At 49.9% G+C, this 25068-nt stretch overlaps 1 protein-coding gene across 1 annotated transcript in view; it reads right to left on the minus strand.

Annotated features, from left to right (window-relative positions):
• Window positions 1-25068, minus strand: part of LOC131582752 (hydrocephalus-inducing protein-like) — a 57086-nt gene that overhangs the window by 30063 nt on the left and 1955 nt on the right. The window contains exons 2-19 of the mRNA XM_058846221.1: window positions 24274-24373; window positions 22852-22954; window positions 22663-22733; window positions 20757-20891; window positions 18982-19181; window positions 17790-17914; window positions 16281-16485; window positions 13306-13498; window positions 12579-12678; window positions 11196-11314; window positions 9801-10024; window positions 7828-7895; window positions 6505-6737; window positions 5586-5695; window positions 4225-4360; window positions 3610-3774; window positions 3141-3293; window positions 1070-1308 (exon numbers count right to left, since the gene is read on the minus strand). Of these exons, the coding sequence (XP_058702204.1) occupies window positions 1070-1308; window positions 3141-3293; window positions 3610-3774; window positions 4225-4360; window positions 5586-5695; window positions 6505-6737; window positions 7828-7895; window positions 9801-10024; window positions 11196-11314; window positions 12579-12678; window positions 13306-13498; window positions 16281-16485; window positions 17790-17914; window positions 18982-19181; window positions 20757-20891; window positions 22663-22733; window positions 22852-22954; window positions 24274-24373 (2679 nt within the window). The remainder of the gene's footprint in view (window positions 1-1069; window positions 1309-3140; window positions 3294-3609; window positions 3775-4224; window positions 4361-5585; window positions 5696-6504; window positions 6738-7827; window positions 7896-9800; window positions 10025-11195; window positions 11315-12578; window positions 12679-13305; window positions 13499-16280; window positions 16486-17789; window positions 17915-18981; window positions 19182-20756; window positions 20892-22662; window positions 22734-22851; window positions 22955-24273; window positions 24374-25068) is intronic.

A 25068-nucleotide genomic window follows, 5' to 3' on the forward strand; every position in this document is an offset into this window, starting at 1 on the left:
GGAGACTGTCTTCATTTCCAGCTCTTAATGTGGACCAGAAACTGTCTGATCAGCTGCCCTTCTGATGTCATTATTGCAAAGAGAAATCTGCTTATAATGCTAATGTAGCATTTTCAAGGCGAGACTAACAGGACCTGGTGTTTTCCTCCAAAATGTTTGTTCTGGGCTGATTTGTCCTGTTACTGTATTTTGCATTATTCTATGCCCGACACTGTCAGTGATTTGAGATGCTGCCCTTGAGGACCTTGTGTGTGGGGTATGATTGCAGGCATTTCTAAAAGGCAGCTCAGAGGCAGATTCTGCATGATCCCAGCAAGCTGGTAAAAATCATCTGCCTGCTCCAGGAGAGGAAACCAGGGCAGCAGGGCCTCTCTCCTTGGCAGCAGCTTTGGTTTTGCACTGATAGCCATTTGTAGAACTTTTAGAAGTTCTACCGTTTGTAGAACAATTAGAAACTGTTTTGAAGTGAACTTTGCAAACTCTGCTGGCAGCAAAAAAGCCATCGAGGCCCTGGGCACAGCAGGGCAGCAGCAGGGCCCAGGAACAGCAGGAGGAAGCGGCAGGGGCAGTGCGGGCCCCACACAAACCAGCAGTTTCCATCTGGCCCTGGAACTGCTCCGTGGGCTCCTGCCTTCCTGGGCGGGTTGGTACCCTCCTGTCTCTCTGTTCCCAGGCCCTGCTTGCCTGGGAAGTGCCATTTCAGAAGGGAAGGGTGTGAGGCCATCTTCCCTTGGTCCCTCAGCCCCACGGAGGGACCGCCTCACCCGGGCGCCCTTTTGGGAACCTTTTGTTCTGGGCCAGCTGTGACACCACTGCTTGATCAAGTGAGGACATAAATGTATTACAACTAAAGACAATTCAGTGGCCATTTAGCAACTGGTTTCCCTTTCAGTGGCTTTTGAGGGTATCTAACAACTCTCAACTGGCCACCACATGTTTCTGAAGGAATCTCTGCCTTCAGGGAAGGACTCAGGGATTGGAACACTGAAGAAGATTTGGCCTGAAGGACTACAGCAAAACTGCTCCTTGTTGAGACAGGAGGAGAGGTGGGAGTGGGGAGATCTCCTACCTGAATTGGTATCCCAAGTTGAGCTCTGGGGCCAGTGGTTTGTCTGTAACAATTGTGGTGCCAGTGCCCATAGCCCTCAGTAAGAAGCTGAAGCAAAAGCTGTTCCCGATGAAGAGCTGGATGGAGTCAGCAAAATGCCCAGTGTCATCCAGGATGGCTGTGACAGTCACAGGAACCTCACCCCTAGCGGGGATCACTCCTTCTTCTGTTTCAAGAACAAAGCACTGGGGTTTTTCAGCCTGTAAGACAAGCAGAAGATGCATTTAGGATGGAAACCATACACCTTCATCTCTTGTGGGATATAAGAAAAGGACAGACTAAAGAGGGGAGGATAAAAATCATAAAGGCTTCGTTTCCCTAAATTTGAGCTACAGTCTCAGGCAACAGCAGAGCTCATCCAACCTGTATTTTCCTCTCCTTTAACAGACTCACCTAATGAACCCAGTTCTGCCCAACCCAAGGGATGTTTATCCTCAGGAGAGTGTTCCTTCCCCACTCTTGCTCTGGAGTGTGTGCCAAGGAAAGCTGCTTTCTCTCTCTCCTGCCTTCTCACAAAGGCTCAAGGCCAGAGGAAGCCAGGACTGCTCAAATCCCACTCCAGAAACCACACAGCTGGAGGACACTGCTGAGATCCTGAAGAATATCACTGCAATACCAGTTGCAACCCCAACACCAAACTGTTCTTGCCCAAGGGGCCATCAGTGCTTCTCAAGATCCCCTGAAGGACTGAAGCCCTCACTTCCCACTGACCATCAGCTGTAGAGAGGTGCCCCAGTGCCCTCTGCTTTGGAAAAGCCACCTCAAAATGGTTATAGCAGAGCAGAAAAGCAAGAAGCAGAAAGGAAACTGGATGATGTGTGCTCTGTGCACATGGCCCACTCTTCCCAAGAACTCTTGTCATCTGCTTTCTCATGGACTGCATGGATTGGGCAAGAGAGCTGGAAGCTGCTCAGAGGAGGGAGGAAAGGTCTTGCACCAGCACAGCTGTACAGACACAGCTCTGCAGGCCCAGCCCTGCTACGAGCATGTGAAACCCATCATTTACATGCCAGGCCCACCCAGCCAAGGTGCACTGCTCCCTGCAAAGGCTGAAAGCAGAATTTCATTGTGGAGTTAGAGAAAGCTGCCCTGGAAAAACCCCTCACTTGAAGGTTGCATTTATCCCCCAAACAGCTGGAAAAGCAGCAAGTTCAAATTCACAGCCCTCCTCCTTGGCCCAGGAGGCTGTGGCTGGACTCTCCCACATGGCCTGATGCTTTATCCACAAACAAAAACAAGGCCATAGTATCAGGTTTGAAGCAGCTCCACAAGTTCAACACATCCAGCATGAAGAAAAACCAACCTCAAGCCCCTTGCAGATCTCCCCCTCCAGCAGACAACCCAGCCAGCCCCAGCCCCAGCCTACAAGCCCTTCCTGGCTGTGCCAGCCCTGCTCTCCCTGCCAGGGGAGCAGCCCCAGCTCCTTCTGCCCTGTGCAAGCTCCACATATTAAAACAGCCTTTCTCTGCAGCTGCTCCCCAAAGATGCTCTTCAACAGCACAAAGATCCCAGGCTGGGGGGGTGCACAACCCCCACACATCTTGGTGTGCACAGCCCAACTGGCTTGAGCCACAGGAGGTGTGACAATTGCAGCCTGAGGACAGAGCTCACACCCTGCTCTCCACTACAAACAGCAGTTTGGCACAAAGCAAATGGAGCTGGAACAGGGAAACCATAGGGAAATCCAGGCTCTCTGGGGAGCAAAGGACCACAGGTTTCTCTTGATCTCAGAGCTCCAAAAATGTGACACACACATCTAAAGACCTTCCATAAAGTTAAGGGAGGACCTGTCAGCACAATCCAGACTCGTTTCTGCTCCAACATCTCTGCACCTGATTTCACCGAGGGCCCCAGCTAAAACCACTCCAGAGCCAGGTTCCTCTTGCCTCGCTCAGATGGAATATTGGAGTATCCTGCCACCTCTCACACCATATGGGCCAGATGGAAATCTTGCATATAAAAACCAGTCATAAAAAGCCATGGCTGCTACTTACCAGTCAATTCCCTGGAAAACAGCCCCACAGGTACTTACAATCTTTATCCTGAAGTCTACAGGGACAAGACCTTTGTTGAAGAGGGTAAGAGTTTGTGAGCTCGGCTGTAGCGGTGGGATCATGCCAAAGTCTATCTTCTTTGGAGTTCCATAGATTTCTGCCAGCTCTCCAGAGCTCAGGAGTTCTGCTCTCTGTTCCAGGAAGAAGCAGGAAAGAAAGATTTTTAAAAAAGCCAAAACAAACCACAATAGGGAAACCTAAAAAAGCTTAAACAGCTCAATTCTACTCAAGTTATTCATTATTTATTATTTAACCACTCTCCAGCTGAAATGCTGGGCTTTTGGGGGAAAAAAAAAATAAGAAATTACATATTCACCTCCAAATTAAAAAGGATTAAAGTAAGAGAAACTTTCAAAATACAAATGATTGGCCCCAGAAGAATCCCTGCACACTCTGCACCCTGCCAGGAGGAGTTGCACAAAGGCACACATCTCCCCTTGCACTCACCAGTGGGTTTCTTTCATCCCCAAACACGCCGATCAGAACATTGGTGCGATGATCGCCCAATGTTTGCACCTCGATTGTAACCGGAATCTCTGCAGTGCTGTGAGGCTGGACAATGCCACAGGGTTTGGGGCTGGAGTACAACACAGGAGAGTCCTCCTTGCGTTTCTGGAAGGGACAGAATCAAATGCAGCTTCAGAGGGACCTCCAAATTCAACTTTAAACTCCTTAACATCCACTGCCACAGCAACTTACACACGTTTTTCAAAATCCCCAGGACAAAGGTAAAAGGCCCAAATAAGATGCAAGAATTGCAGGCTTAGCATTCTCAGGGGGTCCTGCAAGGAGGCTGCCTGCACAGCTGTTGGTGTCTGGGGGTGCAGCAGCTTTTCACAACCCTCTAAGATCTCCCACCAGAAAACACCCTGAAGACTAGAACATAAACTGTTTCCTCAGGAGGTTAAACTGCCTCCTAAAGTTTACATTCAGGTAGGATCCTGTTCTCAGCAGATCTGAATAAGACTGAACAGAAAACAGCAAGGTCTTATCCAAACCCTTTTTTCCCCTAATAATCTCCTCAATAATATTTGAGAGGAGGAGGTGGATGCAATGCCAAACCTGGGGAATAAGCCCGTAGCAGCCAGGAAGGTCAGTTTTATTGGTGATGATGAACTTCTTCTCGTATGGCTCCTTCAGGTGGCACTGATTGCAGCGCATGATTTGGGGGTACACTTGCAGCTCAGGAACCAGACATCTGGGCAAAGAGATGACCCCAAGGGAATCAGAGATACTGAGAGAACAGAGAACATTTACCCCCAAAGATAGATAACCCATTTGTCACTGTCAAACAGACATTTAACAGCCCTACAGTGATAAATTGCCTTCAAAGCCTTCCCACTCAAACAGGTCTTGTCAAGGAGGGGCAAACCCTGAGAGGCAGCACCCAGAGGCTGCCAAGTGCCCCAGGCAGAGCACTTTCTTTGTCCCACAGCTGCCTCAGCCTCTCCTTTACCCAAGAAGGCTTGCAAGGACTCCTGTAACAGTGTCTGTGATCCATGAGCTCTGGGGGAGCATTCCCAACAAGGATCAGTGCTCACTAAGGCTCAAGGAACACACGACTCCAGGGTCTCAGTGAAAATGACTCCCTTCTCTCCCACGGGGCTGTTGCCCTGCCTGAAAACTCAGCTGTTTGCCCCAGCTTTGGAGGGCATGGGACACCACCTGCCCTACAGAGTGGGTGATCACCCCCTCCCAGTTCCTACAGCTCCCTCGGTCCTTCACTCCACAGCTCCATGCACTGACTGTCCCCATTTGCACTTGCTTGACAAAACTGCAGCCCAGGCACTGACTGCATGGCTCTGCCTGAGAGAGGGAGCAGCACCAGGGAACTGCATCCCTCTTGTCATGAAACTGGCAGGATGGAATTCTGCTGCAGCAAGAACAACTTTTGGTTTAAGTCTGAAAACATTAAAGCTCAAAATGGGAAGCAGAGGAAAGGAGAAAAACTAGAGCTGACTTGCCACATCAAGGGCTCTTTTCCCCTTGTAAGATCTTGCCCTCACCACTCTGGCTGTGAGCCACTTCCCCACTGTCACGTGCCCTCATGAACAGAACCAGACCCTGACTCTCAGCAGGCTGCTTGGTGTGTCCCAAACCAAAGCAGGGGGGTCTCAACCCAGCACAGCTCCATCTCTTGCAGGAAGAAGGAGAGCAGGCCCTTGGGAAATGTGTTCCAGCTCAAGCACCAAAAACCAGGCCAATAAATGATATCATTCCTGGTGCCTCTAGAAAAAGGCCCAGGACTGTGCTGGGCTGTGAGCAGGGCTGCTTTTCACCACAGGCTGCTTTCCAAGCACTGCTGCTCTCATGTCCAGCTGGTCACAACATGAGAACATGAAACAACACTTCTCCTTGGGAGCTGCAGCCAGCAAACCCTGTGCAAGGCAGTGTGCTGGGAGAGGCCAGGGAAGTGCAGGTACCTGGCTGTGATGATCAGTGATGCCACTTCCTTGCCAACACCCTCCAGGCCCACCAGGTCCACCAGCATTTTCCGGTAGTATTCCATCACCGTGTTGGAGCACAGGGTCACCTGGTGGAAGAGAAGAGCACTAAATTCTTCCTTATAAAAGCTCATTACCCACATGTGCTATTCTCCAGTTCTTCTTTCATGGTAAGGAAAGGGAGGATTTTTTAATTTCATTATTCTGCTGATCCATGTGTAGAGCACAGTCTCTGAGAGTAACAAAAGCCTTCTGGCAATACCAGGTTTGTTAAACACACCTTGCTATTAGGGCATAGGTCAGCTAAATGAAAACATTAGGCTAAAGCTCTACACACCACTGTACTCAAATTAAGGGGCCAATTTTTCATCTGACTACAATGACACAAATGCAGATGAAATCTGCTGACTTGGACAGAATGAGTTCAGCTTTACAGTAGGAAGCTGAGGGCAAATGTGGCCCAGCAGGTGCTGGGCAGTTCATGGCTGCAGAGCTTTTTGTCTCCACTGGAGATCCCTGCAATGAACACAAATCATTCTGCTCCCCAGGAGAGGAGACATGAGACCAAGAAGAAAAGCAAACTGCTTTCTACAATGACATCTCTCATTCTGTCCTCATCCTTCCTCTGCCCACTTGCAGTCAAAGAAACTGCCCTCAAAAACACAAGAATGGCTCCAGTACTTTACCATATAGTATGTGATCCCAGCGTATGATTTTGGGAAGAAAACAGTGCTGCTTCAGGAACATCCTGAGTAACCCAGCTAACAGAGGCCTCAGGCCAGTGCAGATCTCTCACTCACATGATCCTCAAAGCTGGCAGCAGAGCTAAAGCCCTCCCACACTCCAGTGAAGCTTTAGCCCTGGTGCTGAAGCGTGTATGGCTGGACTCTTCCCATACCTCGATATCCTGGTGTCCCTGGGGGAGGATGGTCCCTTGGCTGGGATTCATTGTAAACTCCCTTGGCTCCACATAGAAATGAATTCCCTTCCTCCAGGATGGGTCACTGTCCTTGCATATCTGATCCAAGCTACTGACAGCAGGCTGCGTGCCATCGTCCGACATGCGGAGCTTGAATGTCACGGCCACCGGGGAGGTGTTAGTGAGACGACAGGTCATGGTGCGGGGAAAGCCTGGGAAAAGGACACAAATATCCATTTAGGCACCAATTGTGTCATGACTCCTGGTGTGAATACCCTGGTAGGATGAAAGGATGATTGGAGTTTAGCTCTTTACTATCTGAACTACAGCTCACCGAGAAGCTACATGAGGAATTAATCATCACTCAGTTCCCTTTGACACTGATTCCAAACTTCAAACTTGAAAATGCCCACTCTTAGCCCTGCTGAACACTGGCAGTGTCTCTTTCTGATGGGGAAGAGCTCCTTCACCTGCCCCAAACCAGCACCAGTTATTTCTCCCTGATGAGTGTGCACCCAGACCGAGCATTTACTCTGAAAATTCAAGCTGTAAAATTCCCTGTTAAGTCTGCCAACGCTCCCTCTGTTTGCAAGGTGTATAAACAGTGAGTTGTCATTGAGAAGAAGCTACAGCAAAAGAAAGTGAGGATGGAATCAGGAGCTAGAACGTGATGCAAAGCACCCTAATGCAGTTTCTCTCTGCAGCATCCTTAAGGCATCTCTTGGTTTGGCCCAAACAGACTGAGCAGGTGACAGCTCAGAGCACATTCAGCTGGAGGCAAACCTGAGCCTTGCTTCGAGAGCAGTGATTAGGAACCATGTCCCACCTCACCAACAAAGGGGGCCATCACACCCATGCTGCTCACTGTGATTGCTGCCTGCAAGGGTTTACCCCACTTTAGCTCTGAGATTTGCTTTCCATGCTGGAAAGGCAGAGATACAGCCACACATGGTGGGGATGTCCTGCAGAGCCCGGACACCAGCCACCACTGCTCTGCAGTGCACATCTGGCTTGGCTGGCCAGCTCTGTGGGGAGGAGACTTCTCCCAGGCCTGCTCACCAAGAGTCATTTGAACACAGATGGGGGAAAAAACAACTTTAGGCACAGCCCAGAGCTTCTATTCCTTGGTTCTGTTTGATCTTACAATGGCAAAATGCTACCTGAGGCACCAGCAGCCCTGGAGTTCACAGCCTGAAGAGGCTGCTGTGGCAGAACACGAGTGATGGATGTTTTTATGTTCAAGTGGTTCATTTTGGAATGCACAGGTCCCTCACGCTGTGCCCAAGCCCAGGGAACACTCACCAAAGGAGATGTCACCGAAGTGGAGCTCATGGAGGTCGAAGTGTAAAGCAGGTCCAGTGACACAGCCCCTGCGATGACGAGCACAGAGCAGGAGGAAATGCCTCGGTTAAAGGGACTCACAAAGCCTGTGGCAGCCGTGGCTCAGGGACATAAAGCCTGGTGCCAGGGGCACCGTGGGTTTCCAATCAACACAGCACCATGTGCTCAGCACAGTGTCCGTGTGGGCAGGAGGCAGCTGAAGCCAAGTGGCCGTCAGCCAACAGCCACTGGTGGGGATTTGGGCACAGGGCAGGCAGGAAAAGCCCCCAGGTGCTGGTGGTGCCATGAAGGACCCTGAACACACACCCAGACATGGCTCCATTGCCTCAGTTTCCCCATCTGGAATGTGATGGACATAAAAGTCCCCACAAACTTCTGTAACCAGCCTTTCCAGCCACGGGCTCCCTGCTTTGCTGCTTCTTAGCTCCAACTGGTGTTCCCAAGGAGGAGCTTTCTCAGGAGATTTTGACCCACACAATCATTACAGACAGAGTTTAGAGACATGAAGCCAGGGGAGCCCCAAGCATCCTCTGAAAAGAGCAGCAACAGTTCTGCACAGTGGACAGATGAATCCTAGAGGAAAGGACCAGCCTGTCACCAGTGCAGCAGCCGGCACAGCCAAGGGCAATGGCTTAAACAACCAAACATGGGTGTCCTGAATCTACCACACCACCTCACCTGTCCTTGAACCCAGCAGACAGGCTCCAAAAGTCACCAACATCCACTGAAATCAGCACTTGAAGCTGCACAACACTCACGAGTTTATTTTGTGCTTGACACCAATCAATGCCCACTCTGCTTTTTGGTTAAAAATCAAGGACCAGTGAACTGTGCCTTCTCTTGTGTTCCCAGGACTGCCACTGGCTCTGCTCTACACATCTCTACAAGTGACACCTGCCCTTGCCCAAGGAGAAAGCTGCTTATGCAAAATATCCCAGGACCAGTTTGGGGGGAGACAGAGGAGAATCAATTGATGGTGAAAGGTTCCCTCTTGATTTCCAAAATAAAAGAGCAGCACTTTTCCTCCAAAAACAAAGCCAGCATAATTGTTTCTCCACTATGGGCAGACCTACTCACCACTTTCCTCTTGCTAAGTCATAATTTTCTTATTCTTTTTTGATCCATCTCCCTTATCTCACTGGTATAATCAAGTGCAGGTTGCATTCATTTCTTTACTGCCTTGATCCAGTGCCTCCCAACAGCAGCAGCCTAGCTCCAAAGCTCCAGAGCAGCCAGCATCAGCTTTCCTGCTTGCACGACGTTATCCTACCAGCACATGGCTCAGGCTAGCAGGGACAAGCCCTCACGCTGCTGTGGAACTGAGGACTGAGCTCTGCCTCCCCCATTATCACCCCTTCTCCCTTTGCTGGGCCAGGATTATCTCTTGCAATGGCACCAGCCCATGGGATGATGCCCATGTCCTTGGCACATTCCTGCTGCACAGTTCCCTGTCTCCCAGCCCTTTCCTGGCTGTGGAAAGGAGGGACTGGAGCACTCTCTGCACAGGACTTGGGAGCACAGCTTGTCCCCCACAGCATGGCCATGACAGGTGAGGTGAGGCTGCTGCTGCCCATTTGGGATGGATTATGAGCACAAGTTTTTAAAAACACTGCTGCTGGTGCAGAATCACCCAGGCTGCCCCATCTCCAAAGCCCTGGGAGCTTTGCTGGGTGTTCAGCTGGGACAGCCCAGAGCAGCTACTGCCCAAAGCTGCTCCATCCCACTGCCTGCCATGGCCCAAGGCAGAGGGAGATCCCTGCAGGGAGGAGTCATTCCAGCCCCCGGGCACCCTACACTGGGGCAGTGCCAGGATCAGAGCAGAGATTAAGACCTCGGGAAACTCCTCTTTCCTCTGCTCGACCCCAAAATGAGGGAGGTGGGGGATGTGCCAGAGACAGCTACAGATGTGCCCAGCAAGCTCCCAGAGTCCTTACCAGACTGTCAGGGTCACAGGCGTAGGAGATGCAGCCACACGGAACTGGAATTGTTCCTCAAAGCTCCCCAGGACGGTGGCATTGAAGGAGATGTGAATCGTCCGGATCCCACCTGCTGCAATGACGCCCTCCTCGGGTGCAAACTTGAAGCAGCAGCCCACGTTTGTGGCTGAAGGGATATAGGTGAAGGGAGCATCTATAGCTCCTCGGTTCATCAGTTTCACCTGCAGCAGCAAGAAAGCAAAATGGAAATTCATGCGGAATCTTCCCTTCTTGTCAGTTATTTTCTAATGATGCAATTCCCAGACAGAAAAGTCAGAAGATGCTTTGTGCTGCTGAAAGGCAGAAGTCAAAAAATACAACAGGACAAGTTCTGCCTTTGGGTTTTCATGCAAAGCAGCAGTAACTGCACATAACCAGAGTCACCCTGGGCTTATCCCATGGACACAGAGCAGTCCAGCTCTGGCCAGCATCACCAAGCTCATTCAGAGCTGGCCCTGAGAGCAACGTGGGGCAGCTGCGTAGTCAATCAGCAGAGAGCTGCCACTGCCCCACTCAGCACAGCTCCAACAGGACCATCTACTCATTCACCTTTTCCCAAATCATGAGAACAACACATGGATAACGAGGCATCACCATCAAATATAGAGACAGCACCATCTTTTCGTAAAAAAACCCAGTGTGTTTTTCTTTTCCACAGGCAAGCTTTTGAAAGAGTCTGGCATGATGCAGTGCCTTATTTTCTCCCTCTTTCAGTTGCTCTCTATTTTTTTTTGCAAACTTGACACTATTTTGAGGGGGAGGCAAATAGGTAGAAAGATCCTTAGCTTTATTCCCAGGAACACTTTTCTTTTTCTAGAGTCAGAGATGCACCAAGCCTGGAGTGTGGTGAGGGAGGGGTCAGCAAAGAAAAGAATCCCAAGCCCTTTGCAAGGGCCAGCAGTGAGCCAGGAGGCTGGATGGCTTTCCTGTGACTCCCAGGAATAAGCAGGAGACACTCGACTGAGAATTGTTTGCAGGGTACTGAAGCTCAACACAGCCAGTTTGTTCCAGCTGCTTCTGAACAGTCCAATGCAAAGGTGCCTTTGTGTCTGGTGCCGCCACAAAAGCCTCTGAACGTGCAGCTTTTTGACCCAGTCTGGGTTTCATATGCCAAGGGGTTGTTTTTCAGGAAGCTTCTGAGCTGATCCCCAAGGAAAGCTGCCAAAAATTGGCATTGCCAAGGGACTGGGGCTTCATGAACAGCAGACACACCTTTCTGACCCCACCAGATCTGACCAGTACATCCAATATTCCCTGCCCACAACTGCCCATGTTGTCAGGAATTCCACAGGTCCACCAGGCTTGCTGCTGCCTCAGGAGCCATCAGGATCCATCCCAACCCCTGCTGCTCACCTCATAGACGTGGGAGGTGTTGACAGAAATGTTCCCAAGTTTCAGCATTTGACGGCTGAATTCAACCACGGGTCCTTGGCCTTCCCCTCTGAGGTGCAGGGGCAGCCTGCTCCCACGGCCTGGGGAGAGATGCTCATTTCAGTACAATAATTCCCACTGTTACACTCTATTTTCCAGCCTGCCTGAATGCTAGCCCCTGACTCTGAGCTGGATAAAACCAGCTCCTGGTACTGCAAGAGAAGATATGGACCCTTCTCTTCCCTCAGGAGATATCCCTTGGGGCTGACTTCCAATTTCTAACCCATTCCTTGGGCTGGTTTCCAATTTTAGCCACCAGTTTGCTGAGTTTAAAACATCTCTGGTGTCCTGTAGTGACAGCCCAAGGAGTAATGGGTATCAATGGAAAGAAGGGAAATTTAGGTGAGCTATTAGGAAGAAATTTTTTACTGTGAGGGTGGTGAGACACTGGAGCAGGCTCCCCAGGGGAGTTGTGGAGGTTCCAGCCCTGAAAGTGTTCAAAGCCAGGCTGCTTGGGGCTTGGAGCTACCTGCTCTAGTGGGAGGTGTCCCTGCCCAGGGCAGGGGTCTTGGGACTGGACGATCTTTAAGGTCCATTCCATCCCTAACATACCATGATTCTATGGTTTCCTTCCCATGCACCTAGAGGAGCTTTCAAATCCATTCAGTGAAGGCACAAAGCTCATCAGGAGTTTGGCAATTGTACCTGGCAAATTGCTGGGCAGCAATTGCCAAACTACCTGGCCCAGTAGCACAAGACTTTGTTGCCAAAATCCTCAACTTCTGACACTCAGCATTGTGTTCTATCTGCACAGACTGAGAGCTGCAAGGTGCCAATTCCCACACAGGGAGAGAAGCAGGTGCTGGCCAAGGGTGGTCCCTCTACAAAGACCCTGGGCTCAGTGGGGCTCAGCCACCTCTGGTCTGGTGGTGTGTGGGCAGTGGGAGGTGATCCAGGCTCAGGGAGCACATTTCTAACTCAGCTCCTGCTGCCTGATGATGGAGCCATGCAAATGGACCCATCCTGGAGGTCAGTGCTCTAGAGGGGCTTGGTGCTTGTTCTCTAGAGCTGTTCTGCTCTGCAGCTCTTTGACTCTGATTTTCCTTTGAGGAAATGCTGGCAAAGCCGTGCCATGAAAACTTCTCCCTGCACTGCCTGGGTTGTTCTGGGATCAGTAACCCAGACCCAGGATTCTGACCCTGGCCTTGCACAGGAGACTCCCTGGAAGCTGCAGGGGCAGTGGGATGTGCCAGCACTGCCCTGCTGCCCAGGGACTCTTCCCAGCAGTTCCAGGGGAGCCCAGAGGGCTCAGGCTTGCACCATGGCTTCAGTGGGGGTGAGAGAAGCAGGGGAAAGGAGCTGTACCTGAGATGTTGCAGTAGGCCACACTTCGATACTCTCGGGCCTTTAGGGGTTTAAAGGTCACCTTGATTTGGACTGAACTGTTTGGCTCGATCTCTCCCTCCTGCAACAGAAAGAGACAGCAAAACATTTCTCTTCAAACTTCCCATTTCTTCTTTACAACCACAGTCCTGCAAGCCTTTATTTAGAGCATCAATGATGAGTGAACAACACAAGGAGCCCAAGGAAACGCTCCAAACCCAGCTCAATACACCACTGGAAGCTCTTCATGTTCAGCTCATCAGCTCCCACTCTCCACAACATTCCCACTGCTCTGACACAAGCTGTTGGTCACATCATGCTGCTGTCAGCTGCAGGATGTAACTGCCTCAGTGCACTGGTGCACTTGACAAGAAGAGAACATGATCCCCTTCCTTGGAAATAAAAATATTAGTTGAACCTGTTTGGAAAGAAAGCAGGGGTTGGGATTATTCTAGGGTTTACTCCAAGATGAGAAGGGATTTTGCACTGTGCAGACACCAGGCATTCATCACCTCTCACAATGCCAATCCTCAGAATCAGGGCTCTGGTTCATGGGAGAACGTGGGGGTTTGCTTGCATAAACAGAAGAGGAGGAGGAAGGGGAAGGGGAAAAGGAAGAGTTCGAGTGTTAGAGAGTTAGAGTGTTAGAGTGTTAGAGTGTTAGAGTTAGAGTTAGAGGAAGAAAGTGAGGCTCTCAGCTATCACTTACCAGTGGCTCAAGGGAAAAAGCATCACTGGAGAATAGCATGGGGTCTTCTTTCAGCTTCATCATCTTCTCCCGGACGCTGCTCTTCAGGATGGCGCGGCGATCTTCACAGGAACCCTTCTTCTTCGCTCTTCTTCTCTCTTCCGTCGTGTTGTCCACGCTGGCCTCTCTCGGTGAGCGCAGCAGGTAACACTGCCTGCAGCCACAGGGACAGACAGAGCCAGCAGATGGCTCAATAAGCCCGATATTTGCAGAGAGAAGTGGAAGTGCAGGAGAGCAAAGCACTTGGGGAGGAGCAGCAGCAGCTCCCCAGCAAGGGCTGACCCCAAGCCATGGAGTCCCAGGTGGATCAGAGCATAACTTGTTCACTGGTACAACAGGTAGTTTTACTGCACACTTGCAAACACAGGAGAGCTTTGGAAAGCCAGCATCCCTTAAGAGAACCTCCGGCCTCAAAGCCTCTCCCAAAACTGAGGGAGAATCCAGCAGCCACCTCAACTGGCTTTTCCTACCACTGAGATGCTCAGGGGAGGCAGATAAAGATCATGGAGCAGGACTTCCCTGGGAAGGGGAGATGAAGCTGGGTCACAGCTCTGTGGTACCAGCATCACTCTTTGTTTCTTCTGTTTGGGACCTGCCCTGTTCCCTGCTCTGCCTTCCTCAAGAGCATCCCAGAGCACTTCCAAAGGAAATGGATGAATTCAGGCACTGCATCCCTTCAATGGTATTCAAGGTTTTATATGCATGAAAACAGAGGCCCTGAGAAGGGAAGGGACTTTGTTGTGCAGGAGGGAGACAGCAAACTCCTGGAGAGACCTTTTCATGATCCAGAGCTTTTTGGATCCCATCCCAGTGCATGGTAGTAGAATTCTGTAGTAGTCCTGAGAGGAAAAGGATCCTACACTATCTCCTCTCATAAAAAAAAGTCTTCTCTGCTCCAAGACCTCAAAAGCTTCTCTGACAGCAGGACAATGGCCTTGGAGCTAAAACCATCCCTAGGACTGGAAGTAAGGAAGAATGAAATGTCATGGTGACAGTCTAGGACTGTCATAAAACTGGTGTGAAAACAGATGTATTTGGAAAAAAACCCATAAAACCAAAACCAGGCTGAAGTTTACTTTGGGGAAACCCAGTTGCTTCTGAGGGGAAAGTGGATCACCTGGGGTCCAGGCTGAGGCAGGCAAGTGGGAAAAAATGGAAATAAACAGCCCAGGGAAGCAGACAGAGAAGGTCACGGGATTTTCTTTTAACACACAGAGCTTGTATGAAAGTCAGACATCGTGTAAGTAGATAGAGAACAGTGGAAAACCAAGAAGCCCAGGGCACTAAAGGACCCTCTTGCCAGCCATTCAAGTGGGCGAGTGTCATCTCCTGGTCCTTTGCAGGCAGTTTAAAATGGCTCTGAGGAGTGCAAATGACCTGGCCCACAGCAAGCAGGGGCTTTCCAGGGCAGTTTTGGCAGGGCAGTTTTGGCAGGGCAGTTTGTCCAAGCAGGCTGAGCAGAAAGGGTGCAGCCACCCACCCTCCTCCTGTAGTGGGTTGTGTCTTTTGGCTGGTTATGAGTTGCTTGCCTTTTTTTTCCTTTTTGCTTTCTTCCCTTTTCTTTCCCCCAGCAATGGTTTACAATTGATCAAAAGCCATTGCAGCTGCTGCTGCCAGCAAGAGTGCACTGACTCAAACAGAAGCCCAGGAAGGAGGCAGCTGTGCAGGCCCCTGGTGCAGGGAGGGTCTGAGCCTGGTGTTAATACCAGAGCACTGTGTGAAGGACACCTGTGTGCAGTGTGAGCAGGAGGATCCTCTGCTCTGTCTGGTGGCAGAGCCTAAGGAAGAAGTGGAAAGGCTGAGAGGCATTAGGGAGAGTGAAACAGAAATAAACTGCTGGAGTTACACCCTTCCAACCCTGAGAGGAGCTCAGCAGGAGTCAGAGGAGCCCTGCCCTGCCCTTCTTGCCATCAGGCAGAAGGAGGAGACCGAGGAGACAGTGGGCAATGGAAAGGGGTCTCTACTGGGGAGGTAATAAAATTCCATCCTGACCCCCAGCACCTGCCCAGGTGCCCTGACAGAATAGTTATGAGGCCCTGGATCCAGAGGGTCAGGCAGATGACACTAAAGAAAAAATTCTGTCTGGAGAGTCTCCCAGTTGCACTTTGTCAGACAGATGAAGAAAAGAAGAGTAGTGGTAGTGGGCAACTCCCTTCTAAGGGGAACTGAGGGCCTGTAGATCGACTGGATCCATTCCACAGGGAAGTCTGCTGCCTCCCTGGGGCCCAGGATATCACCAGGAGATTCCTTAATAACTGAATTAACTTCATCTCTCCACCACTGTCTGGGGTCCAGTGACTGTGATGAAATACCAGAGTTCTCAATATTCAGTGAAACAAGGAGGGGCATCACCAAAACTTCCACTCTGGACTTCTGGAGGGCAGACTTGGGCCTGTTCAAGAGACTGAAATGGGGAGTACCTTGGGATAGAGCCCTTAAAAACAAATGTGTCCAGGAAGGATGGACATATTCCAAGAAAGAATTCTTGAAGGCACAGGAACAGACTGTCTCTGTGTGCTGAAAGATGAGCTGGCAGGGAAGACAACCAGCCTGGATGGGAAAGGAGCTTTTGAACAAACTAAGGGGAAAAAGAGGGTGTCTCACCTTTGGAAAGAGGGGCTGGCAACTCAGGAAATGTTTAAGGATGTTGCCAGGTCATGTAGGAAGAAGATTAGAGAAGCAAAAGCCCAATTAGAAGTTGAGGAAAGCTAGTCATTGCCATCAACCTTTCCTTCCCAAAATGCCATCCCTGGTTGGGGTATAAATGGAACTGGAATGTCAAGTGCTGGGCTCCTGAAGCCCAGGGACACACACCCTGATGCCAGGGATGGTTCACTTGGCCTGAGCCATTCAAAAGCACCAACACCCTCCTGAGGCCCTACGTTAGTTTTAGTCTTGGGCCATGTATCTCACTGAAATGCATCTTGCAAACCAACCTCCTCTTCTCTTCATTCTCATCTTCCTCACTAGGAAAAGTCTTCCACTGGAACTGGGCTCTGATGTTACTCCTGTTCTCGATGAACATGGTTGTGTGGCTTGACGTGGTGATGAAAGTCTTCTTCAGCTCCACGGAATACGTCCTCAACCCGATGCTGACATCTACAGCTTCTCCCTGAAGGTTTGTGTGGATCATTTCTTCACCTGGAACAAAGCAAAGGGGAGCCTTTGCTCAGCTCAGTTGCTGATGAAAGCCCAAGGAACAGAGCAAACCACAGGTCACAGAAGAAAGGGTCACAGCTTTTAGCTGTATTTGCAGTTCTATGGGTCAGCACATTTATAACATCCTGACAGCTCTGTGTGTGCAGCGTGAGGGTGTCCTGGGCACCTCCTAAAACAGCTGATTTTGGAGTGTGTTTGTGGAGATTGGGCCCCAAGGTACACTGAGGTTTGTCAGGTGTGCTCAGGTGACCCACTCAGATCACCAGGATTTCTGCATCCAAGTCCTTCAGGTGATGCTGAGGAGCCCTGTTCAGTCCTGGCTTGCCTGGGGTTTCCCCTGGGCATCCCATGAGATTCCTGTTTCTCCTGATCCCTTGGATCCCTTGTTGCTGACAAGCAAATACACCTGGGGGCATGTGAGCAGAAAAAGGAGGCCCAGAGGAACAAGTGAGGTGAAGCCCAGAGCAGGAGGGGACCCAGGTGAGGAAACACAACCAGCCTGGCTCTGCAATATGACAAACCACTACAAAATGAACACCATGAAAATCATCATCATCATCATCTCCCTGTCCAAACACACAGCCACATCAGTCTTGAAATATTTGATATTGTTCTGATCTCAAAAACCAAGCTGGAGCATTTCAAATTGAATAAAAAAGGGACCAAGGAAAGATCAGTAAGTACAGAGCAGCTTCTACATGAAGACTGAATGGGATTCCTCAGTCTAGAAATCAAATGGGAGATAGATGTGAGAGGTTTGCAACAGCATGAATGGCCTGGGAAATGGGGACAAGGAAAAAATTGTCTTGATTTGTCACCAAAAAGTACTTGAGGATTTGAAAATGTTATTAGACAGAAACTATATGTATGTGTAGAGGGCAACACAGTAAAAGGGTCTGTGACAAGCCAGTGGAGCAGCAGCCTATGGGACAGAGGTGTGCAAGAAATACACTGCATTGGAGAGAGTCTGATGGAGACCTCACACCTCACACACAGCACTGGCCAGAATAAAACAAAACTTCAGCCAGGCATAGCCACAAGGCAGTGGAGAATCAGGGCTCCTCCTTCCTCCACTCAGCAACTCTCAGCAAAACAGGAGCCCAAAAATCTTAGTCCTGTTAGAGGGGATCCACTTTATCAGCCCCCTAAACACCAACTGGTTCTCAGTTTTCTTTGGGGTAAAGCTGGAACAGGGGAGGCACATCCAGAGGGAATTGAGGGGGCTGGGACAACAGGGAGTGGTGGTGGAGAAGTGTCCTGTGCCCCGTGCAGTGCCCAGCACTCACCTGTGTTGTAGCTCACTACCATGGACCCAAAATGGGCACCAGTGGTCAGTGGGTGAAATCCCACTGTCACCTGCACGCTGTCACCAGCACCCAGAGCTCCCATGGCCGGAACCACGGAGAAAGGACTGCAACACAAAGAGAGAGATCAGGACTCAGGGGACATCTGGGGATGATATTCCTTCTGCAGTGCAGGTCACTTCGGCTCCCTTGGGCAAGCAGGGAGCAAAGAAACCACAGGCAACAGAAAAGAGACAAAACAGGATCAGAAACAGCTGCTGACCCACTTCTGAGGAGATACAGACCTCAGGAGATCCTGTGGGATAAAATGACCCCACCTCCCCCATACTCTGCATCCAGCTCTCTGCAATGAGACCCAAGGATCCCACTGCCAGCAATCCCATCAGAGAATGGTTTGGGAAACCACGGAGAGGATTAAGAGCTGTCTGCATGCACAACTTGACACTGACTGCCTCAGCAATTTCCCTTGTCCTGCTGCCTATCAACCTCATCTCAAGAGATGCAAATGTTAGGGCACTACCTGTCCTGTGAGATTACAGCCTAGGAATCAGACAGGGAGAAGGAACTTTTCCTTGAAGACCAAGAAATAATTACTGTTGAATTTGCAGCGTGGCTCTTTGGTTTATTTTTCCTTGAAAATATCCCGATTTAGCCTATAAAGGGCACATTTTATCAGCATTTCAATGAAAGCTGCTCTAAGAAAAGCAGCAATCAAAACTCTGCAAGATTAATGCAGATTAGAGCAATACAGAGACATGGAAACAAGACCCAAAGGGAGGATGCCATTTACAATCTGAAGGATCCAACCCCAGCTAAATGAAGCACCATTAGCAGGGCATCTCATGAGGAGCACTGGGCAGCCACGTGCCTGTGGCCTCCCAGAGAATGGGGCTATTTGGCTGACAGTGGGAACCATTTCAGAAGCTGCTTGTGCTCAGGAGGGTGCAAGCCAGCTCCTCACATGTTCCAGCACCCTCCAGGAAATGTGGGACAGAGAAAGCTCAAAGGCTGCATCCTGCTAAGAGCACTGAAAGCAAGAGCAGATGCCATCCATCCTGCTCACTTCCAGCCAGAGCTGCAGTGCAGCCCTGATGCTCAGCTTCCTTTTGTTGCTCTTTCCCAAGCCTTTTATCACCCAAAGGTGTTTTGCACAAGGACAGAGGAGCTGCCTCACCTCTGGGTGCTGATGTAGTAATGAGCCTCCAGGCTGCCAGTGTTTCGAAGCAGCAGAGTCCTCTTGGTGCTGCTCTTGACTGGACACTCCGAGAAGTTCAGCTGGTCTGGGATGTTCAGGATAGCTCGGGCAGCAATGGCCCGGATTGGCACAACTATCCTTTCTGTTTTAGTCATGCAGACAAGCTCATGGGAATAATCCTGCAGGAAAAGAAACGAGCTCAGCATAGGGCATTTAGTGCCATTCCCATGGCAGAAGAAAACAATGTCCTAAAACCCTTCAAGGGCATCTATTCTATTCTATTCTATTCTATTCTATTCTATTCTATTCTATTCTATTCTATTCTATTCTATTCTATTCTATTCTATTCTATTCTATTCTATTCTATTCTATTCTATTCTATTCTATTCTATTCTATTCTATTCTATTCTATTCTATTCTATTCTATTCTATTCTATTCTATTCTATTCTATTCTATTCTATCCCAAAATGAACACTAAGTTCTACCACTATTATTATTATTAAAAGCACCAGTGCACTTTGCAAAACCTATCTCAGTGGCATTAAGCTCTCATGCCATTAGGGTCATACAGAGAACTGCCCTAGGCCACAACTTTTACTCTAAAGTTTAATGATGTTAAATAATTTCCAAGTCCCTTCTAAGGAACATGGAGCTAGGGAACAACACAGGCCATTCCTCTTTATGTTCCTGTATTCCTGCTGTTTGAGAATAGGACAAAGTGTTAAACTGACTCTAAGCAGCAAAAGGAAAGGAAGGTGAGAAAACAGCTGCACCCAAAAAGATCCTGCACCTCTGGTCTAGTGTAGAAACATCAGTTGGCTCACAACTCCCCTCTAACTTTGCCTCTCCAAGCAAGTCAGGAGAAGAACAGTGTTAAGAGGTAGCAGGATGCTGTTGGATGTTGTTTGTTTCCCTTCCTCCCTTCCATGCCATGTCCTAAACCCTTCTGTATGAACAAATCTCCAGATCCCAGCACTGAGATCAGAGCTCCAGGGCCTCGGCACTGCTGCTCAAATCTCCCCACCAAAGCACATTTGGCACGGAATGGGTGCCAGCTGACAGAGCAGCCACAGTGACAGGCATGAAGACAGAGCCACAGCAGTGTCACTGCCACAGGCTCTGGGCTCACAGCTCTGCCTGCAGGTTGTACCTGCCCTACACCAGCTCTTTCAGCAGGTGTCCAAGTCCCCTGCAGCTCACCAAGCTCCTGCTAAGGGCACCTAGAGCTCAGTGTGCCTGTGCCAGGCTGGGCTCACGGGCACAGCACAGCCTCTGCCCTGGCCTTGCAGCTGTACCTTGGTCACTTGTGCTGTGGGACAGCCCAGCTGCAAGGCTGGACAACAGAGGGGGCAGAAATCACCACTTTGCTCCAGCCCAGGGTGAGGCAGGGAAGCTGTTGCCAGTCAGGAAGGAGGAAAGCTCTCTGAGCTCTTCATTCCTCCAGTGTTTTCCATAATAATGAAACCCTTCCATTGTACCTAGAGATGGCCAAACATCTCTCAACACCCCCCTGTCATTTTCATCCTGTTCCCTGTGCATCTTCCCTTGGGAATGCTCAGGAATGTGCAGGGAGGGAAGCAGGGCCTGTCAGGCCTGGCTGCAGCCCCTGGCAGCACGTGCCAAGCTGAGCCTGGCTGCAGGCTGCCTGCCCCCAGCCTGGAGCCAAGCTCACAGCATGGAATGGGCTGTCCCAGAGTGCAGGGAAAACAGTGGCTTTGGAGATAATTGTGTGTTTTGGCTCCTCCAGTCTCACCTTGCTCTCGTTGGGGGTGAACTGAATGCGCACACGGGCAGTCGCACCTCGCGGCACAGCACGGTACGCCTCGTTGGGGCACACCAGCCTGAAACAAGGTGAGCTCTGCATGGAGACCTGCACCAGCTGAACACACTGCAGGGAAGACATGAAACAATGATTTTGCCACTTGTGGAAACAGGTGGAGAGGAGACCTGTCCGTGCTCTGGTGACATCCTTCCTTGATCCCTTTTCCAGAGCACTTTCAGCTGTGGAGGTACAGGCACATCATTCACAAGGGAGAACTTGAATCCCTTCTGTCTGGCTCATTTTGGCCAGGGGCAGTAGGGCAGTGCCCGGTGGGAAGGAAGGGCCCAGCAGGTCAGCACCAGCAGGATGGAGACAGAGCACCTGCACCAAGTCATCTGCATATTCAACAAGGCCAAAAACCTGCTGGCTTCTGCCTGCACACAGCCATGCAGTGGTGTTCCAGACAGGGGATGTGCTACCTGAAAGCAAAGCAGCACATTATCCTGGGGGAAGGAAGAAATTCCCTTCTAGCAGATCAGGTGTGGCTAGGGCAGGTCTGGGGGTACAGTCAGGCAAACAGACCAGCAAGAGAGGAGACCAAACACTGTGGCCTCACTGGGAATAAAAGCAAACCTGAAAAGGCAAAGAAGGAACACAGCAAAACAATCCCTAAAACATGGAGATGGCAAAAGAGAATTTAAATGAGCAACTAAAGCAGCAAGGAAGAATCCTAAAACCATGACAGCAATCACTTTGCCAAAAATGATGGAAATACAGACAGGCTGTGCCTATTGACTGTGGGCTTCAAAGGCATTTTCTGCCTGGACAAACATGACCAGTGTTGACTCCCATTCCAGCATTAAAGCAATCTTGGCTCCCCAGGGGCTCTTGCTGCCTGTGCAGGTGAGCTGGGCTGCTGGGCATTCCTGCCCTCAGCCAGCAGGACAGGTTCTGCCCTCTGGGATACACAGACACAGCAAACATGCATTTTCTAGCACATAGATATCAACCCCTGAGCACCAAAATGCTCTCAAAAAGTCTAAACCAGATGATTTTGACCCTCCTGGCTCTTCCCACCAGTCCACTCTTGGCACAAGCCTCATTTGAGGAAATGTTTCCCTGACTGAAATTCAAATGGTTTCAATTTTCCTCTTTACAGTGGAACACAACTGCTGACATCTTTCAACCTCTTCCCCTCTCAACTCTCTTGGGAAACTGCAAAATAATCACAATTGCCTCAAGTGAAGGTTAAATCCTCCAGGAGCACATGGCTTTGGATGTGCTGTGGTTCTCCAAAGGGAAAGCAGAGCACCACGTTGCTTTTGGAAAACCTGAGCAGAGCTGGATGAAGCTTAGCAGGAGCCTGAAGTGGCACCTAAAGGCCTCCCACTGCTTCTGCTGCATCAGTCTGACTCCAGGGCTGTTTCACAACACATTTCCTGCAGTACCAATGCCATCAGTGATAAGTGATTCCAGCAGAAAGTGGAGAAGACTCAGCCCATGAGCTTTGACTGTGAGCTGCACAAAGGGAGTCAAACAGGCTGAGAGAGGCAGAAATTCCTACCAGGAACCAAGATTAACCAAGGAGACACAGGATGTGGTATAGACTCAAGGCAAAGCATGAAAGCAGGTTAGAACTGTACAGCCCTCAACATTCCTATCAATCCAGAGCTTTCAAGAGAAAGCAAATCCTTTGGGATAGATACCATCAATGCATAGCCAAACTCAGGGGAGAATTCCCAGCACAGCAAGATTTCCACCATCCTGCACAACAAAGGTGCTGAGACATTTTCTTCTGGATGTGCTGCAGCAGGTAACTTGCTTTGCTGTACACCATGGGAATTACACCACTCCCCTCTTCCAGCACGGCGTTAAAGCTCCAGGCCCCAGCACTTACCTTGCTCTCATTTGTGAGAGACAGTTCCATTTCAGAGACTTCATGAGCCACGAAGTTCTGAAACACCAGCTCTGGTGGGGAAACACGAAACAAGCTCTGTTTCGGGAGAACTGGCAACAACTGGAGAGACAAGAGAGAGCAGGGAGAGGTTCAGCTGCTGGGAGGAATGTTCATGAAGGAGACTCTTACTCTGATCCCCAGTGAAGGACAGACTCTGGGTGAGCACGTCTGCCCAGGCCACACTGGGGAAACAGTAGCTCAGCCACCTCTGCTCTGAGCTGCTCAAGAGCTGCTGGGCCACACAGAGCAGGGTATAAAAGAAGCCATATAAAAGGGTATAAAGGGTATAAAAGAAGCCATATAAAAGGGTATAAAAAAAGCCATTTTGGTGAAGGGTGTGTGTGTGCTCAGCTCTCAGGGAGGGAGACATGCACCCAGCTCAGCTGAATTGTCACTAATGAACAGTTTTCTTTTGCTTCAACAACTTTGTCCCCTTTAATTGTATTTAAAATTAAGTGTGTTCCTAACAGAGGTAAAGGCAAAAATAAAATAACACAGAAATTAGGAAAAAGAAAAATGAGGTGAGTGCTGAATGAGGATAAGGGTCAGTTCTTTTCTCAGTAACTTGGGTAAGAGTAGAGTTAGTATCTCCTTTTTCCATGAGCTTTAAATGGGTGCTTTCTTGTAGTCTATTATTGCTATCTTATTTGATACCATTCTAGAGGCATGTCTGAAATGACACAACAGCAGCAAATGCTTCTGGAGCAGAGACATTGCTTTGAGAAAACTCTCCCCTGTTGTCTGCCTTCTCCAGCCACACTGCTGTCACTCCAGACACACCAGCAGCTCTCCTGTGGGACTACACTGCTGAAGGGAGTGGCTGCAGCTCACTGTCCCTTAGTTGTGCCCTTCTCTGAGCTGTTCCTGACCTCCCTCTCCAGGGCAATCCTTCACCACTTTGTTACTGTCTCTTGCTGCCCATTTCCTGCTCAACACCCGCCTCGGCCACCTACCACATCTGGATTGTGCAATATACCCAGCCAGTCCTGCAGGAAAAGCAGCTTTAAACACAGTAGGCACTGATCCAGAGAAAGCACATCCATTCCCCCTGCCCAGGGTGAGTCCCCTGTGCACCTGGCAGCCTGCAGAATCTCTCAGGCTCCCAACACATTGTTCCAACCCAAAGCATTAATGCAATTACTTTTGTTAAATCTGCAGTAATTCCTGCAGGTCCTTGGCCTACAAAGGCCAGCACTGCCACTGTGGAGGGAATCCTATGACCCCAAGCATTTGATGGTGACCACAGCAAAGCAAGAGGTGGCTATTTCAGCAGGAAAATGGCAAATGGCAAATTTGTGCCTTTGTGTCCCCAGCCTTCCCCCCATTGTTTCAGCAATGGCAGCTCCACTCCAGCAAACCCCAGCAGTTTCAGCAGAAGTTATTTGTGTTGGCTTGGTGCAGATCAGGACTCCAAGTCCACCACTACCAGCAGTTTGCAATGACAACAGCACCTGGACACTGAGGTATTTTGCTGGAGGCGAGCCTGTCACAAGCACACACCCTCTTCAAACTTTGCATCAGACAGAAAGGAAAAGAGCAGGAAAAGGCTACCTTCTGACCAGTCTCACTCGTGGGTAGAAATGGGCCAATTCTGGGCAGACTACTCTCCCCAGCACTGGCCTCATTCTTGTTGAGCTTCTCTCTCGGGAATCTAGAGGGAAGTAGCTGAAAGGCAAAAAAAAAACCCAGCAAAAGCATCAGAGATGTGCTTGTTCAGAAAGGCTTTTCTTGAACAAGTGGCACTGGTGACTAATTGGTGATCACATCATCTAGGACAGTCCTGGAAGCTCCCTAAGTTACTTGTTGAAATACTTAGCATCAGTAAATTAATAATAGAGCAGAATACACATACTCCAACCACATGGCTATGTCCCTCAGCTTCCCCATGATTTGATGGGACATGTTTGGGGATTTCTGCTCTTTGGGCATTTGTTTCCTCTTTAGTTTCACTGGATTGAGGCAGTGATCTTTTCAGAGAGTGGGGAGGAGCTGTCAGAACTCCCTAACTCCATCCCTGCACAACACTCAAAGCTCACAGTGAGGAGATAGCGCTGCTGGGTGAGTCCAGGAGATGCAAGAAAGCAAAGTGGTACCAAGAGAAGGGGCACAGGAAAGTGTCCAGGTTTTAGTCCTCTCTGTTAATTAGCATTTGCTTCCCCTGTCTGGGCTCCCACAGCCCTCCACAGAAGAAAACAGAGGGATCTCCTTGACAGAGCCTCAGCAGCAGGGCATCTTCAGTCAAGTGAGCTCCAGACAGCCAAGGGACCTTTGTGGCCCTGACTCCAGTGCTGTGTGCAGGGCTGGATCTGTGCCCCACGCAGGAGATGAGAGAGAACAGCTGCTCTG

This window comes from Poecile atricapillus, chromosome 10 (genome assembly GCF_030490865.1).
Source record: "Poecile atricapillus isolate bPoeAtr1 chromosome 10, bPoeAtr1.hap1, whole genome shotgun sequence".
Taxonomy (NCBI): domain Eukaryota; kingdom Metazoa; phylum Chordata; class Aves; order Passeriformes; family Paridae; genus Poecile; species Poecile atricapillus.